The sequence below is a fragment of the Phocoena phocoena genome, chromosome 1, assembly GCF_963924675.1.
Source record: "Phocoena phocoena chromosome 1, mPhoPho1.1, whole genome shotgun sequence".
Classification (NCBI taxonomy): domain Eukaryota; kingdom Metazoa; phylum Chordata; class Mammalia; order Artiodactyla; family Phocoenidae; genus Phocoena; species Phocoena phocoena.
Window position 1 is genome coordinate 131,132,530 of NC_089219.1, and position 19,450 is coordinate 131,151,979.

General features: G+C 34.6%; 1 protein-coding gene across 2 annotated transcripts in view; it reads left to right on the top strand.

Annotated features, from left to right (window-relative positions):
• RABGAP1L (RAB GTPase activating protein 1 like) overlaps positions 1-19,450 on the top strand; it is a 619,828-nt gene that overhangs the window by 339,298 nt on the left and 261,080 nt on the right. For both annotated transcript variants that reach the window (XM_065882769.1, XM_065882778.1), the window contains exon 13: positions 6,730-6,843. In XM_065882769.1, the coding sequence (XP_065738841.1) occupies positions 6,730-6,843 (114 nt within the window). The remainder of the gene's footprint in view (positions 1-6,729; positions 6,844-19,450) is intronic.

Below are 19,450 nucleotides of genomic sequence, written 5' to 3' on the forward strand. Positions count from 1 at the left end.
GCACATATGTACAATGCCCAGGCAGCAGCTTGCTAACAATATGATTTGTCATTTATTTCTTTGCTTCCATATTACCCTGCTTATGCTGAGATTTGCCCCCCATATTCAAGGAAAGAAGGCTGGCAATGATCCAACCTTTTTGTGTTACTGTTTCTAGCTCGTGATTTTAGTAGCATGTTTGAAACTAGAATGAACTTTTATGTTTTCTCCTTTAATCTCTGCCTCTTCGGATTTTTGGCAAACATCAAGGCAAATAAATCAGACCCACCACTGCAAACCCATCTGCTTTCAGGGACATGTAACTTGACTAGTTTGTGATGTTTTACCATAGATCTAGCTCCAACATAGAACTAAAGGAGGATTCCCTGTGGAGTAAGAATAGCAGACACGTTTTAAGGTCAAGTTTTTTTAAAGCTCTGAATCATTTATCTGCTGACTGATTGTGGCTGCGCATGGTCTCCACTGGCATTTCTAATGACATTAACAAGTTGACATGATACTTACAAAGTTGAAATGATTTTATAGTAGATGAAAAGTGAAAATGCAGTTATAGTTTGGATTTGAAAATAGGCATTAATAAGAAAAGATGCTGTCATTGTTGTAAAAATGTAGCAAATCAGGGTACAGCCAAAGGAGTTTGTTTATTAGGACATTATTTTTATACTTCATCTGGTGCTAAGGTCACATGTAAAAACACTAATCCTCATTGAAATACCTTTCCAGTTGTTGACAGCCTAGAAATTGTTTCCTAAGAAATAATAAGGTATGGTCATCCAAACCTGTCTTCCTAATACTTGTTGACACTTCAATGCTGTATTCATTTCTTTCTCACAGCAAGTAAGTGATGATTCTCTTCAAATAGGAATTAAGAGGATTACAAAGATGTCAGGGTATATACATTATACTGGAAGAACAGCTCATGTAATACTCTTGATAACAGGCTATAAATTGTCTCCACTTAAAATGATCAAAAGTTAATCGAGATACTTATCATACCTCTTAGAGTTGGTTTTAAACTGATCTTCAACAAGCTGAATTATATCCTCTGTTGGGCCATGGATTTTATCACACTAGGGATTGATGTATTTTTTAAGATAAGTTTTGATTATGACTTAGCAGTTTGGAAATTAAAGAAAATCCTTGAAAGGTAAACTAAATAGAAATTTCATTTCTACGTGATGGTAGTGTCAGGGGTGTGTGTCTGGGTGGGTGATAAAACTCAACTTTAAAGACTTTCTTCTAAACCTCTCACTACTACTGCCTGCTTCTGGTCAGCTTTTATATGTGGCCCAACCTGATGGCTCCTTAGGCAGGATAGAAGGTGATCTCAAGGACTTTGCCCATAGTTACTTTCTTGATGGTAGTGGTACAGAAGGGAGCCATGAATTAGTGACAGTGGCATTTGTTCTGTCCCTAACCATGACTTCAACCCTTCTCTGATCCTCAGAAGCTGAATTCTAAAGTAATGAATGAAAATGGTAGCTGTTCTGACAAATTTAGCTTTTACCATACCCTGTCCTTCCCAGTGTTTTTTCTGGGTATATTTGTGTACATTTTCCTTTCTTGCATGAATATATGCAAGGCTGGGGCCAGAGTGTATATCAGTTGATGAAAACATCAATTTATCCAAATAATTGTTCACTTTTGCTTTTTTTCATGGATTAATAGAAACAAGGATAATTTCAGACACATAAGATACATGATATAAAATTCAGAAGAGGGTGTGTATGCATTAATGTATCATCATGCTGAAAGCTCAAAGGGTATTGGTTTCATAATCATAATGTTCATAATATCCAAAGAAAAACAGTGGTTTATTTCATTATTTAAAGTGTACAAATACAGATGGATATCTAAAATATACATTCACCAAAATTTTTAAACAATTAAATGTGCTTCTTAATTAAAATATCTAGGAATAAACCTACCTAAGGAGACAAAAGACCTGTATGCAGAAAATTATAAGACACTGATGAAAGAAATTAAAGATGATACAAATAGATGGAGAGATATACCATGTTCTTGGATTGGAAGAATCAACATTGTGAAAATGACTCTACTACCCAAAGCAATCTACAGATTCAATGCAATCCCTAGCAAGCTACCACTGGCATTTTTCACAGAACTAGAACAAAAAGTTTCACAATTTGTATGGAAACACAAAAGACCCCGAATAGCCAAAGCAATCTTGAGAACGAAAAACGGAGCTGGAGGAATCATGCTCCCTGACTTCAGACTATACTACAAAGCTACAGTTATCAAGATAGTATGGTACTGGCACAAAAACAGAAATATAGATCAATGGAACAGGATAGAAAGCCCAGAGATAAACCCATGCACATATGGTCACCTTATCTTTGATAAAGGAGGCAGGAATGTCCAGTGGAGAAAGGACAGCCTCTTCAATAAGTGGTGCTGGGAAAACTGGACAGGTACATGTAAAAGTATGAGATTAGATCACTCCCTAACACCATACACAAAAATAAGCTCAAAATGGATTAAAGACCTAAATGTAAGGCCAGAAACCATCAAACTCTTAGAGGAAAACATAGGCAGAACACTCTATGACATAAATCACAGCAAGATCCTTTTTGACCCACCTCCTAGAGAAATGGAAACAAAAATAAACAAATGGGGCCTAATGAAACTTCAAAGCTTTTGCACAGCAAAGGAAACAATAACCAAGACCAAAAGACAACCCTCAGAATGGGAGAAAATATTTGCAAATGAAGCAACTGACAAAGGATTAATTTCCAAAATTTACAAGCAGCTCATGCAGCTCAGTAACAGCAACAACAAAAAAACCCAATCCAAAAATGGGCAGAAGACCTAAATAGATATTTCTCCAAAGAAGATATACAGATTGCCAACAAACACATGAAAGAATGCTCATCATCATTAATCATTAGAGAAATGCAAATCAAAACTACAAGATATCATCTCACACCAGTCAGAATGGCCATCATCAAAAAATCTAGAAACGATAAATGCTGGAGAGGGTGTGGAGAAGAGGGAACACTCTTGCACTGCTGGTGGGAATGTGAATTGGTACAGCCACTATGGAGAACAGTATGGAGGTTCCTTAAAAAACTACAAATAGAACTACCATACGACCCAGCAATCCCACTACTGGGCATATACCCTGAGAAAACCAAAATTCAAAAAGAGTCATGTACCAAAATGTTCATTGCAGCTCTATTTACAATAGCCGGGAGATGGAAACAACCTAAGTGTCCATCATCGTATGAATGGATAAAGAAGATGTGGCACAATGGAATATTACTCAGCCATAAAAAGAAACGAAATTGAACTATTTATAATGAGGTGGATGGACCTAGAGTCTGTCATACAGAGTGAAGTAAGTCAGAAAGAGAAAGACAAATACCATATGCTAACACATATATATGGAATTTAAGAAAAAAAATGTCATGAAGAACCTAGGGGTAAGACAGGAATAAAGACACAGACCTATATGGGAACATATGTATAAGTATAATTGATTCACTTTGTTATAAAGCAGAAACTAACACCATTGTAAAGCGATTATACTCCAATAAAGATGTAAAAAAAAATAAAAGGTGAATAATAATTTTTATTTATTTATTTAATGAGTATTCAATGTATACTAGGCAGTGTGCTAAGCACTTTACACACGTTATCTTATTCTAAACAACATGAATTTGGTATTACCATCCCATTTTACAGATGAGGAAACTGAGTTTAATGAGATTAAATAACTTGTCTGAGATCCAATAGGTGTTAAGTGGAGTAGCCGGAAATCGAACCAATGAGTTTGTCTGGCTCCAGAGCCACTAAACCACCATATTGGACTGAGAATCAGAATGGGAGACACATCTAATGGGAAGTAAATTGTGGGTAAAGTTGTGAGTCTCTATATATTGGTGAATTAGCTGTCCATGAAAGAGTGAATTCTTCCCTCTTCTCATTCTGAGGATAATTGTCAGGACTTAAGGAGAGTGCTTATGGGGACCTTCCAAGAAAATGACCTTGTATCAGTTTTGGTTGTGCTATAAAATGTTTTTAGCTATATTTTATAAAAGGTTTTCACATGAAACTTTTTAACTCCAGATATTTGGATGGTGAATTATTTGGCTTCTTTTTTGTCCTTTTCTGTTCATTTTATTTCTTGTAAAAGTTGACAGCTATCATTGGAATAAGTCTTTTAAAAAGAAAAAAGGAATGAATATTGAAGAGAAAAATGATTTTGTCTTCCTTTTACAACGTTAGGTTTAGTGACTCCCTGACTCAAATACTTTAATGATTGAGTGAGTAAATTGGGGGGATTAGATGTGGATTCCTGAATATATACTCTTCCTATTCTCAGCAGTATGGGTAATTGGGAGATGGTTAACTTTAGCTTTCGCTTTGAAAACACGATTATTTTCTCTATAGTGTGCCATTTCATTCATATTAGTCTATTTGTAAGACTCTAGTGTACCTCTTAATTTTCACTTATATGAAAGGGATCAGTGAATAATGTAGCAAAATAGCTTATTTAGTTAATAAAGTGAAGTTCCAGAAATTATTCCCTTAGCCAACTGAGAGCAATATGTAAGAAGAAAACTCTAGAAACACACATATGTAGAAAGCATTTAAAAGTAATCATAGGAAAGGAAAGTTTACTAAGTACAGAAAAGTTTATGATTTTTATTTTCATTTGATTTTGCCCCTTTATTTTTTAAAACAAACAAGGAAGATTCAATTATTCATAGAAAAAAATTAATCAGTATTATACAAAGTTACTTCCTAGAAACTTTTGCTCAATTTCCCTTTTTCTGAATCAGGCTGTTGGTACCATTTAAACACAGCATGATGCCAGTAGAGTAGGCAGTTTCTAGGGAATATAGTCCAATGATTTCTCTCCCTCAACATCTCAAAAAGTGCAAAAAGAGATATCCTGTGAACCATTCAACATGTTTGCCCCTAAAATAGTTCAGCTTGGGAGGAGTAAAATTTTCATTGGTAATTTTCCAAATAGTTTGTAAGTGGAGACTTACTGTGTGGAAAGAGCACCCTTCTGTTGGAGAAAACCTGGGCAGTGAAAACTCATCTGCCTGGTACCAGATTCCCCTACTTAGATTCCATAACAGACCAGATAAACCATACATTTCTTAATATATCTCTTTATACATTACCTTTATATTTACCGTATTCTAAACCCCCATCTCATCCCAGTTTTCTTTATCATTAGAAATTACATTTACCATGATAAATATAAACTTTCTATGTATCCTTTTACTTAAGTTATGGTAATTTTTTGAAAGTTCCATTTTTATTTGGTTTTAGCATTCCATTCTGGTAAGCCATCAGAATTTTCTCTGGACTGATTTATAATATGTTTGATGTTTGCTAGCAAATTTGGAACTTTTCAGTTTTCATCCTTTCTCTGTGTGATATAAGATCTAATTACTACTCAGCATGATATAGCAGCTGAAATGAAAAAGGCAGCAAGAGAAGGCACTGGCTTAACTTAGAGCTAATCAACTACATCCTTCTTATGTACTTCTCAGCTAGAGAGAGAAAGAGAAATAGCATTATTAAAGTAACTCATGTATTAAAACTCGTTTTTTTTCTTTGCTTGATTTTAACTGAAAGAGGGGATTTGTTCAAATCTTTATGGGAGCGAGACATTAAATAATACTTTTAATTTGCATTAGTAGTCATTGATGCTTCTTTAGTTGTGCAGAATGTTTTCATTATTGGGGTTGGTAGAAGTAGTCCCATCCCATTTTCTTGACATTTAAACAGATAAAAACATTTACAGAGGTAAAATAAAATCAAGTGAATGATTAATCATTTTTTATAAGGCTTAGAACTTTTGAACTTTTGGATCTTGAATCTGTCTGGAAAAACAAAAAACAAAAAAACTCTAGATTTATCTTTAAAGCATATGTCATTTTAATATGTTGGTTTGAGGGCTTTTTATTTTCTGAAGTGAGTAAGTTGGGTAATTACCCATTGGGAGGAAAGATTGATAATACTTTTTATTTTTTAAATGACTATGGTCTGAGTTTTCACATATCAGATTGTCAAAAATTAAAAAGTCAAATAATATTTGGTTTGGGGCAGGTGCGGAGAAACACATACTCTACAACTGTTTGGATTATGTGTTGGTACAATGGAAATGCATATTTATTGACCTAGCAATTCCACCTCTAGGAATATATCTTGAACATGTATGTATAAAAATGTTCCTAGTGATATTATTTGTGATATAAATAGAAAAAATGCAAAAAAAATCATTAATAAGAAAATATTAAATTATGATACGTCCATATCCAGGTGTGCCTCATTCTTTTTAATAGTTGCTATTAAAGAAAATAAAATACATTTGCATGTACTGATCAAGAATATTCTGTAAGTTATCCCATTAAGTGAAAAGAACAGATAGTTTTCTTCTATTTGTGCTTCAAAAAGCAAAGGATGGAGAAGTGTGTATACAACTTCCCTCCCTCCCCTCCGCCTCACATAAACACACAGTCACAAGTCTGAAGATAGATGGATGAAAGGACACAAAAGAAATTGTTGATAGTATTTATCTCTGATGAATGGGACTATGGGTCTGGGATGGAAGGCAGGTTTTCTTTTTGTTCTTTTTTTTATGGAGAGGGCAGCATACTATTTTTGTGCTGTTTGAAATTTTTTGACATTAATTTTCATAATTAAGAAATTTAAAATTAATGACCAAGTCTACTTTTTTTTTTTTAGGACTCAGCCCAGGAGAGTGTTATTACTCGAGATATTCATCGTACATTTCCTGCACATGATTACTTTAAAGATAGCGGAGGAGATGGCCAGGAATCTCTGTACAAGATCTGCAAGGTAGGACACTCCACCTTATTTTTTTCTAATTTATTATATAGGGCTATATTTTAGGAACCCATCTTAAAGATTTTTAGATTTGCACTGTGCCATGTTCTCTGCTTTATACTTATACTACCAGATCCTCAGTACTGAGTCCTGAGGGTGACTTTTGGGCTGCATGTTCTGTGCCTTCTTGTGGTGGAAGAGGTGTGGTATGACCTCAGTTTGGCTTTGATGCTAACAGGAAAGGAACAGAACATCCTCTCAGGCTACTGCAGTAAAGGCTCAGAGGAGTCCTGTTGACTCTGTTCATCTGACAAGGTAATGTGGCAGTTGTCTCTATTTTTTGACAGTAGGCAAGAGTAAGAAACAGTATGGCACCTGTTTTTGAATACTGGCAAGTTCTCTGATATTGTTGATGTATTCTGAGTTATGTCACATTATACATCTTTGTGCAGTTTTTATATCCCATTTTGAAATCTTTCTTCTCCCTCATTATTAGTAAATCTGAAAGAAAAACTGTTGCCTGACTTTCAGTACATATGAGTTGCTTGGATTAAAAAGGCTCTGTGTTTAATAGTGGAGAATAGCTATCAGATTATTAATTTCTCAAAGTTATATTAGAAATGAAGAATGACTTTTCAAATCATTATATATCGTTAACTTACATTGTCCATGCTAATCGAGACCAAAGACTCAAAATTGCAAAATTTCCATCAAATAAAGTTTTTCCCTTTATCCTCAAAGTTAAGATGCCCTGCAAAGTGTGATGGGTATACTCAACATTTGTCCTTACCTACCATTCCACTAGAGATTGCTGATGAATAGTGAACGACACCAAAAATCTTGTAATAATATGAAGAAAAAACAAACACCACGGCTAATTTTCAAGTTAGGTAGTAAGTTTCTGAATAATCAAATTTAACCTTTTATTAAGTAGCAAAGATTAGCCAGTAGGTAGTCAGAAATATACTCACATATCAGTATCATTTAATATTTACTGTTTTTTTTAAAATGGCACTTATAAAGTACTACCTGCATATGCTAACCAAGTAGGATTGACGTTTAATTCTGCAAATGGCACACTTTGCCTAAAATCCTTCTTTGTGCATGTTTGTGATTTAGCCCTCTGCCTACTCCTGTCTTTCTTTTCTTTTTTTGAAAGCTTTGCTTATCTGCTGGTGCCTGACTTACGTCCTCCACTATGTGACAGAGGATGTCACAAGCCTGCATCTAACATTAATTCATTAATTTATTTTTGCTGTGTTGAGTCTTCGTTTCTGTGCGAGGGCTTTCTCTAGTTGTGGCAAGCGGGGGCCACTCTTCATCGCGGTGCGTGGGCCTCTCACTATCGCGGCCTCTCTTGTTGCGGAGCACAGGCTCCAGACGCGCAGGCTCAGTAGTTGTGGCTCACTGGTCTAGTTGCTCCACGGCATGTGGGATCCTCCCAGACCAGGGCTCGAACCCGTGTCCCCTGCATTAGCAGGCAGATTCTCAACCACTGTGCCACCAGGGAAGCCCTCCTGTCTTTCTTTTCTTTATTTTTTCTTTTCTCTTGATGTAGCCATTTTGGAGGATTATAAACGTACACACTGATCAGAAATCTGTTTTTATATGGATATATCATTTAGAGCTAGAAATGCATAACTAACAAAGTCTGAGAGTATACTAATTTCTAGAAGGTGATATGTCATCTAGTTTTTAAAATGACAAAAGCCATCAAACACCACAAAAAAATGTATAATATATTTATTATGTGCTTGTGAAAGGAAAACCTAATTATTAAAAAAAAATTTCTACCAGTTTTTTTTTTTTAATTAATTAATTAATTAATTAATTTTTGGCTGTGTTGGGTCTTTGTTGGGCTTTCTCTAGTTGCGGTGAGCGGGGGCTACTCTTCATTGCAGTGCATGTGCTTCTCACTGCGTGGCTTCTCTTGTTGCAGAACACAGGCTCTAGGCGCACGGGCTTCAGTAGTTGCAGCACACGGGCTCAGTAGTTGTGGCTTGCGGGCCCTAGAGCACAGGCCCAGTAGTTGTGGCACACAGGCTTAGATGCTTCACAGCATGTGGGATCTTCCCGGAGCAGGGCTCGAACCCAAGTCCCCTGCACTAGCAGGTGGATTCTTAACCACTGCACCACCAGGGAAGCCCTCCACCAGTTTTAAAATTCTACAAGCTAATTAGTCTCTGGCTTGTGTAAGGAAGATATCAAAATTTATATAGTTTCTAAGTTATTTAGAAAGGTCTGGCTTATAGTATATGGAACAACATTTTTCTCCTAGCATTTAGTATATTTTCAGCCATTCAGTAACTTTTCTCTCAATTTTTCTCTAATTGATACTAGATACTTTTTTTCACATAGCTAAAACAGAAGGCTCTATGTGCTTGCAGCTTCTGCCTTACAGTTTTGCTCCATTGTAGTAAAAACAGTATTTGCTTCATTATGTAATATTTAGAGGGGAAATATCTGAAACACTACTAAACACAAAGATAAAAGTTAAATAGTTGGTACATTTAAGTAACTGATACCCCTTGCTTTCATATTGCAGATAATTCAACCTTGAATTCACTAGAAAGTATTTGTTATACATTCACACAGCTTGTGTAACCATTTAAAATTATCAATGTGTATTTTGTAACATGATCAAACAGTTTTAAATCTCTTTATGAGTAAAGAATATCATAAAAATATAGGACTAAGACATATTATAATTACTGAGTAGCTTAAATTGCACTAAATTTTATGGAAAACAAAAGAATCCCGTTAAAAACATTACAAAATTCAAGGTAGTAAATAAAAGTTGATAAGGCTTTTAATATTGTGCTAAAATATATACTACCTAAACATAACTTTATAATAGTCTTTGATAATGGAGGAGAGCAGAGATGAATATATCAGAAAATGTTGGAGAAACCAAAATTTGCTGGGTTCCTACCATGTGGACCTCTTGGTTTTTAATCGACACAATGCCTTCTCCTCTGGACCTACTATGATTTAGTAGTCTAGTCCTCATGCAAGGAAACCTCAGATGGTGGTGATAATCACAAAGAGGAGAGCCTACTTATGAGTAATTTAGAATTGAATATTCTTCTCAAGTTTGTACATCCACTTTCCTTTGCTTTTTGTATTCAATTTGAGCCATATGGCCTTTATCCTACCATGTATGACTTTTAAGGTCACTGAGTGTGGTCTACCTGTTCTATCATTTTTATTTCTAGAATAATATCTAACATCATACCTCACATTCTTGGCAATAAAACTGAGTTTCCATTCTGGATACCTTGCACAAAACTGAAGAAACATTAATAAAACCTTGACCTTAAATCAGCCACTTTGTTATATAATGTATAAATACAGAAAGTTTTGCTTCTTCTTTACCAATTCTTATTCTTCTTTTTTCCTTAATTATTTTCTTGTCTTACTGCACTGACCAGAACCTCCATTATAGTGTTAAAATGAAGTATTGATAGTAGACATCCTTGTCTCACTCCTGATTGTAAATGAAATGCATTTAATGATTTACCACTAAGAATGGTGGTATTCACATCAGCAGCACACTTATAGAGTTCCTTTTAATACAGTACCTTCCATGTGTTATAGTAATTTTAAATTTACAGAGTATTTCCGTATATATTACCTCATTTATTTCTGACAACTCCTCATCAATGGAGCCTATTCTAGAAATGTAATATGCTGTGCTGTTAAATTGAGATAGAAATTTATTGAGAGAATTTCAGTTAGAATAAGTCCAGAAATCAACTCTGGTTTCAAGGATATAAGAGTCTGACTTTGGAGCTGAAAACTTTTCTGTGACTCTGGTGAAATGAGGAATGATCTGAACTGTCAGGTTAGAGGGAGGACTGTTAAAACTCTCTGTCATGTTTTAATGGCCCTGTCAATTTTAGTTTTTGCCTCTTAATATCTTTTTCAGAGTAGGAAGAAGTCGAAGTGGTTCAAAGATTCTTCTGTTGTCATAAATTTATGCGTGGAAGTAGAACTGAAAGTATAATAGGATTCATAGGATTCTGGAAATGAGATAGTTTTGACATCCCTCCCTCCTTCCCACCTTTCCTCCCTCCATTCCTCCCTCCCTCCCTCCCTCCTTTCTTTCCTGTTAGTTATGTCAATAACATATTTTAAAATAATGTTCTTTAAAGGATGAAAAATATACTACTCCTCCCCAAGTATCCTTAGGACTTTCCTAATTTACATATGATGTAAAATCTGGTTTTAGTTGGGAGACAGGTTGGCGTAGTTTAAAGGACTAAACATTAAGAGGTCTGGTTCTGGTCTTGATTCCTCCTCTAAGCAGATCTAAGACTTTGGGAAAATCACTTTTTAAAGTTCCTCCTCGGTAATCGTGTGGGGTGTGATAAGATTATTCTAATTACAATTTGTTATGATTTTAAGTGTTGTTTTAAATTTTTTTTTCCCAAAATATAACATATTGAATGTAGAATTTAACAGTTAATTCCTGTGTTAGGTCTTAGCTCTGTTTATCAATACCAGGACTATAAAGGAATGTGATTTTACTTTGAAAACTTTACCTGGGTTTCTGTTATTATGTTTGGGAGTGTGTCTCATGCACACATGAAATGTAGTGCATTTAGTGATTTACTTCTAGATATACATTTCTTTATAAGACCTAAGACGAGTCAGTCATAGTAATTAGCTAAAACATTGTTTACAACAGAATAGACTCTTGTGCCATTTAATTTGAAGCATATTGCTTTTTCACATTTTCTGATTACAGCAACTGCTTTATATCAAAGAGGCTACGGCTGTGAACTGAATGGGAGGGGTTGAATATATTACAGAGAAATCAATACCTTTGTTCATCTGGGTTAATAATTTGATAGTATAATGGTTTGTAGAAGGACAAAAATAAACTTAACCCCTGTCGCAGCAAATATTTTTCTCAAAACAAGATTGGATTTAATATAAGAACTAAAGCATTTCAGGAGTTATTTTGATACCAAAGTAATGAGTGATCTGATGCTTGATTTCGAAGAATGTAAATGATCAGCAACTCTTTTGAAATTAGATATAATCATACATTATTTATATTGTTTTCTAGATTTATGGGGGTATTTGTGATTATAGGGCTGAATTGTTTTTCATGGAGTCGACAGTACTCTCCATAGTTTTCTATCTATTTGACTACTCGTAATGCAACTCCCTTCCTTGGGGTTCCTGAATGATCCCTAGTTTTAATGACAGATTTTCTGAACACATTGTAGCCCCCTATTCTTTACTCTACATAGCCCAATTTTACCAACAGCTTGAGCAACCTGTGGGACTCCTCCTACTATGTCCTTGGAACCTGATTGGCCCCAGAATGAGGGCTCTTTGGTGTGGAATGACAGGCATTCCTGGATCAGAATGCACCAAAAGGATTTAGTTTAGAGCGGTACCTAGGGGGAATCAGGCAGCCTTTGGAGAATCAAGCAGATCTTTTCTGTTTTCTGTGTACCTCCTCTCTCACCCTTGGGTTGCTGGCGTGCTTCTTTGAATTACAGTAACCTTCTAAGGCAGATCCAAACAGGGGGCTACTGAGGAGTCCTTTGAACCCCTGGGGCTGCTCTGCTTTGCCAGCACTTCCTAATGAACAGTGAATTAAGTGGTTTCAGAAGACCTTGAGGGATAGCAGAGTATTCTCAAACAAATTAATTTCCTTAAGGAAAAATTAATTCTTTCAGGCCATACAGGAAGGCTTGGAGTACCTTCCTAATATTCAGATGATAATTGACATCATCACGACAGTAACAGTGGGAACTTGTGAAGCACTGTGGTTTAGAAAGCATTTCTGTACATGTTGTTATTTGATCCCCATTGGTCCTCCCTAAGGCAGGAAGAATTTCCTGCATTTTATAGATGAACTCCAGAGAAACTAAATTATCGGCCTAAAATTACATAGCCACTAAATGGCAGAGACTAATTTGAACCCAGATCTGTTAGCTTAAAGTTCTGTAATATTTCTACAATACTATTGTGATTGTACATGTGTGATGAAGAAGAGAAGTTATGATTTATTAAATACTTCCTGAATACCAGAAACTATGCTGAGCACTTTTACACATATCGTGTTATGTATTTTGACAGTTATCCTGGAAATAAAAACTATATTTCTGTTCTTGTACTTAGGATAAATTCTCAGGAAGGTTAAAAGCATTTACTCTTATCACATGGATAAGAAATTTTGAAACTAGTATTCCATTCTAGGCAGGTCTGTCGAACTGCAGTGTCCATGTTCTTTGTACTATGGTGGCTTTTCTTAGTGTTAGAGGGACAATATTTAAACTGCAAGTGAATCTTAGCATCATTATCGCAAGTGAAATCCAGTGAGGTAGAAAATATTTTTCTGTCAGGCTAAAAATTAAATGTGAAGAAGAAAATGATCTTATATGTTTATGCATATCAATGTCATAATAATAAGGAGAAAATCAGGGACACCAATGGGGTCTTCACCAAAGAACTTGGAGTTACTCAGGCTCCTAGTCAAGGTAAATGTTTTGATTATTTTCTTCCTGGTACAGCGAGTACAAGATTAGTCAGAAGATAGTACAAGAACATGCTTTGGGGGGCCCACAAAAGAAAAATAAATTCATCTTTAATAATTTCATCTAGAATTTTATAATCTGAAGTTCTAGAAAGAAGTTATGTTAATTTCAGCATGCAACTTTTGATTCCTTTTTCAAAAAATCTTTAGATTATTTGAACTACATATGGGGAATGGGCACCATAATCTCTTCAGTGCTTAGGGCCTTTAAAGGTTTTAATGAGACCCTAGGGACTTCTAATAGTAATAAATAGAAATTGGATATCAAACTTACAAAATGTGGCTTTTTCTTGTAGCTGGTTATAAGAAGGCAGTCTTCATTTTTTCCCCCAGTTTTATTGAGAAATAAATTGACATACATCAGTGTATAAATTTAAGGTGTACTTAAAATTTTTTTTCAACATGGCTTGACTTACATATATTGTAAAATGATTACCGCAGAAAGTTTAGTGAACATCCATCTTCTCATGTAGATAAAATAAAGAGAAAAGAAATTATTTTTCTCCTTGTCATGAGAGCTCTTGGGATCTACTCTCTTAACAACTTTCCTACATGTCACACAGCAGTGTTAACTGTAGTCATCATGTTGTACATCCATACTACTTATTTACCTTATAACTGGAAGCTTGTACCTTTTAACACCTTCCTCCACTTTCCCCTCCCTCCACCCCCACCTTTGGTAGTCTGGTAATCACAAATCTGATCTCTTTTTCTTTGAGTTTGGTGTTGTGGTTTTGTTTTATTTTGTTTGATTCCACATACCAGTGAGATCATACAGTATTTGACTTTCTCTGTCTTACTTATTTCATTTAGCATAATACCTTCAAGGTTCATCCATGTTAGGCCTTCATCTTTATAAACAATAGTATCCTTAAAAATCACTTTAGGTCTCATTGTTACCATTAAAAATTTTTAGTAAGTCTAACATTTAATACACACATAGTAGAGTGTACAAATATTGAGGCTATAATTCAGTGAATTCTTACCCAGTGAACACTGCTGTGTAAGCTCTAGGACAAAGATAAAGAATTTTGCCAGCACTCTGGAAGCCTCCCTTATTTTCTCTGCTAGTAATTACTTCCCCCAAAGGTAAACAGCATTCTGACATCTATTACCATATATTAGTATTGCCTCGTTTTGAACTTTATTTTTTCCTTGTAGTTTTATTGAGGTGTAATTGACATACCACACTCTATATGTTTAAGGTGTACAGCCTAATATTTGGCCTACATACATCATGAAATGATTACCACAATAAGTTTAGTGAACATCTGTCATCTCATACAGATACAACATTAAAGAGATAGAAAAAGGTTTTTTTTTTCTTGTGATGAGCACTCTCAGGATTTACTCTCTTAGCAGCTTTCATGTATAACATACTGCCTTTATCTAGTTCCCTCTCCTCACCCCCTGCCTCTTGGTAACTACCAATCTGATCCTAATTTGTTTGTTTTTAAAGTATAATTGACCTGCAACACTATGTTAGTTCCGGTTACACAGCATAGTGATTTGGTACTACTGTATATTTCAAAGTGATCATCATGATAAGTCTAGTTACCATCTGTCACCAGATGAAAATATTACATAATTATTGACTATATTTCCCATATTGTACATGTCATACGTGTGACCTCTTTTGGATCTTTAAAAAATTGACTTTCACAAAATGTATCTTGTTGTGTATAGTTTCTTTTGTTCCCATTGTCTATGAGGTTTAACCATGTTATTGTACATGGCAGGAATTCATTGTTTTCATTGCTGCATAATATTCCACGGCAAGACTATATCACAATATATTACCCATTCTACTCTTGGTGGGCATTTGGGGTTGTTTTCAGTTATGAATAATGCTGGTATGTGTACACTTCTATTAATAATGTTTTTGTGCACACATGTATGCATGTCTGTTAGATATCTACTAGGAATAGAATTTCTGGGTCAAAGGATATGGGCATGTTCACCTTTGGTAGATATTGCCAAATAAGTTTTCAAAGTTTAACCATTTACATTTCAAATAGCAGTGTTTAAGAATTCCAGGGCTTCCCTGGTGGCGCAGTGGTTGGGAGTCCGCCTGCCGATGAGGGGGACATGCGTTCGTGCCCCAGTCCGGGAAGATCCCATGTGCCACAGAGAGGCTGGGCCCGTGAGCCATGGCCGCTGGGCCTGCGCGTCCGGAGCCTGTGCTCTGCAGTGCGACAGGCCACAGCAGTGAGAGGCCCGTGTACTGCAAAAAAAAAAAGAATTCCAGTTGCTCTGGATTTTCACCAAAACCTGATAAACTTTTAAATTTTAAGCATTTTGGTGGATGTGTAGTTGTTATCTCATTGTGGTTCACATGCATTTCCCTTATGACTGTCGAGGATCAGCATCTTTTCACATGCTTGTTGTCCATTAGGATATCCTCTGTCATGACAAACCTGTTTCTCTTTTGCTTATTTTAACAACTGGGTTTTCTCTTATTGCTTTGTAGGAGATTTTTTTGTATATCCTGGGTATGAATCCTTTTTTAGATTTATGTATTGCAAATGTTTTCTCTATGGCTTGCTTTTTTACTCTATTAATGGTATCTTTTGATAAACAGAAGCTATTAATTTTATTAATCTTTCCTTTTGTGGTTAGTGTTACTGTGTCCTGCTTAAGAAATATTTGCCTAGCCCAAAGTCAAAATATTCTCTGATGTAATCTAGAAATGTTATTCTTTTGCTTTTTACATTGAGGGTTATGATCCATCTACAATTGATTTTTGTATAAAGCAGAAGTCAAGGTTTATTTTCTTTCCATATGTATTTCTAATTGGTCCAGCATTGTTTTTAAACAATCATTCTTTCTCCATTGTATTGCTGTAGCATCTCTGTTATAAATCAGGTCCATGTATACATGGGTCTGTAGCTGGACCATTCTTTTTTTTTTCCATAATTCTGGCTTTCTTTTTAATTTCTTTTTTGTTGAATATATTTGACATATTATGTAAATTTAAGGTTTTACAACATGTTAACTTGTTACATTTATATATTTTAATGTGATTGCTGTTGTATTGGTATTTAGCACCTCTATTAAATTACATAATTATCCTATCTTTTTAGTGGATGTGGGATAATTAAGTTGTAGTCTCAACATCTTTGATGATTATAGTACAGTATTGTCTATTTTCATTATACTGTACATTAGATCTACATGTCTTATTTACAACTCATTGCAAGTTTGTACCCCTAAGGAACATCAATCTTATCTCCCCCCTGCACACCACATCCTCTGGTAATCACCACTTTACTCTCTGTTTTTCTAGGAGTTTGACTTTTTTAGATTCTACAGATAAGTGATGTAAAATAGCAGTTGTCCTTCTCTGTCTGACTTATCTTGCTTAGCATAATGTGCTCAGGGTTTATCCATGTTGTCCCAAATGGCAGGATATCCTCCTTCCTCATGGCTGAAAACATTACATTACTGTATATACACCACATCACTTCTATCCATTCATTCATTGATGGACATTTAACCTGTTTCCATATCTTGGCTATTGTGACTAATGCTGCAATAAACATGGGAGTGCATATATCTCTTAAAAATGATGTTTTCATTTCTGGACCACTCGATGCCATTGATCTCTTATCTATCTTTATACCAATACCACACTATTATAATTAAAATAGATTTACAAGAAGTCTTATTATCTGGTGGTGCTGGGCCTACAACTTGGTTATGCTTCAAAATTATTTTTACTATCTTGGTCCTTTGTAGTTCCATATTTTAGAATCAGCTTGGCAGGTTTTGAGGGGAAAACATGCTTTGAGAATTTTGATTGGTATTGCATTGAAGAAATAGTTCATCAATTTTATTATCAATAGTTTTTTCAAAGAGCCAACTTTTGGCTTTGTTGATCTTATCTATTATATATTTGCTTTCTATTTTATTGATATCTGCATTTTTTCTTTTTCAATAAAATTCTGCATGTTAAAAAAAATTAATATCACCCAAGAAAGTTCCCTAATGCCCCTTTGCAGTCAATCCCCCCACCCATACCTGACCCCAGGCAACCCCATTATCTTCTTTCTCCATTACAGATTAGTTTTCATTTTATAGAATTTAATGTAAATGAATCATACAGCACATACTTCTGCTTCTCTCCAGCATAATGCTTTTGAGATTCATTCATGTCATTGAGTGTTTCAGTGTTCTATTCTTTTTTATTGCTGAGTAGTATTCCATTGTAACCTCTCCAATTTTGATGTCATATTTTATTATTATTTAGTTTTAAATATTACCTACTTTCCATAGTGATTCCTTTGATCCATCACATTCATTGATTTCTAAGTTCTTTTTTGGGGGGTATTGATTTCTAGCTTAATTTCACTATGGTCAAAAATATGCTGTGTGTGAGTTTAAAACTTTGGATTGTTGAGACTTGCTTTATGACCTGAACATGTCCTGTTTTGGTTTCAATTAGATAAACTTTGTAATCATGTTTTTCTGATTTTCTTTAGAGTTACTCTCTTTGTTGTTATGTGTTTTGTTTTTGGTTTTGTTTTTTGTCTGTTCTATCAGTTAGTGATGAAATTGTGCTCAAATTCCCAACTATGAGTTTTGGACTTATCTATTGTTCCTTTTAATTTTGCCAAGTTTTGCTTTATGTATTTTGAGGTTATGTTATTAAGTGCATACAAATTTAGTATTGTTATGTCTTCGTATTGAATTAACCTTATTATCATTATAAAATGTCTTTCTTGTTGCTAGTTTGAACTTCAGTATAAGTATGTCCACCTTAGCTTTATTTTTGCGTCTTCTTTAAGCATCTTATAATTGAATTTTTAAACTATATACAATCTTATCTTTTTATTGGGGTATTGAGTATATTTACATTTAATGAACTTACTGACATAGTTGATTTTAAACTTAATACCTCACTATTTGTGCTGTATATGTCTCATCTGTTACTCATTTTTTCCTCTTTTTTTCTATTTTCCACACTGTAACTATTAGTTATGCAGTTTTTATGCTTTTAGTAGTTACCCTATTAGTTATGCAGTTTTATGCTTTTAGTAGTTATGACCACAATGTGCATTCTTTGCTTATTAGAATCCACCTTAAATGATCAATCACACCTAAAGTGATCAATCACTTAAATCATCGATTACTTCCAGGATAATGCAAGAAACTTATATCTCTTTAACTCCATGTCCTGCTTGTTGTTCTGTTTTTGTCATGTATTTAATTATGTTTGAGTATCAGTACCCCCCCAGACACACGCACAGGATGTTATTTTTTGTGTCTTAAACCATCAGTGTTCATCTAGACTTATTCACCTATGTATCTGTTCTTGTGCTCGTCATTTCTTTCTACATTGCCTGAGTACATCTGAGATCATATTGCTTATGCTTAAAGAACTGTCTTTATTATTTCTTTAGTGAAAGTCTGCTGATGAAAATACTTTCATTTTTTACTTTTCTGAGAACCTCATAATTTTGTCTTTATTTTGGAAAGATATTTTCATTTGGTTCTAGGTTGGTGTTATTTTTCCTTAGGATTTTAAAGATGCTATTCTATTGTCTTCAGACTTTAATCATTTTTGTTGAAAGATGGCTATCAGTATTATCATGGTTTCTTTAAAGGTAATGCATCTTTTTTTCTCTGCTTTTAAATTTTTTTATTTATGTTTGTTTCTTCTATAATGTGTCCTAGGTGTGGTTTTCTTTATACTGCTTGGAGTTTGTTACTGAATCTGCGGCTTGACATAGTTTGTCACTTTTAGAAAATGCTTAGCCAGTATCTCCCCAAATACTGTTTTGCCTCTGTCCTCTATTCTGGATGTCCAAGTACTAATATTTTACTATCCCTTATGTCTTTTACCCTATTTAATATATTTCCATCCTTTCTTGGTGGCTCCATCTGGATATTTTTTACTAATCCTTTCTCCAGTCTATTGAATCCTTAATTATTGTTGTTTTATTTTTCAGTTCTAGATTTTCCATTTGATTCTTTTTAAAAGTAGATTCCAGTTCCTTGGCGAAATTATTTTTTATTTTCTTGAACAGATTAATCATAGTTATTTGAAAGTCCAAGTCCGAT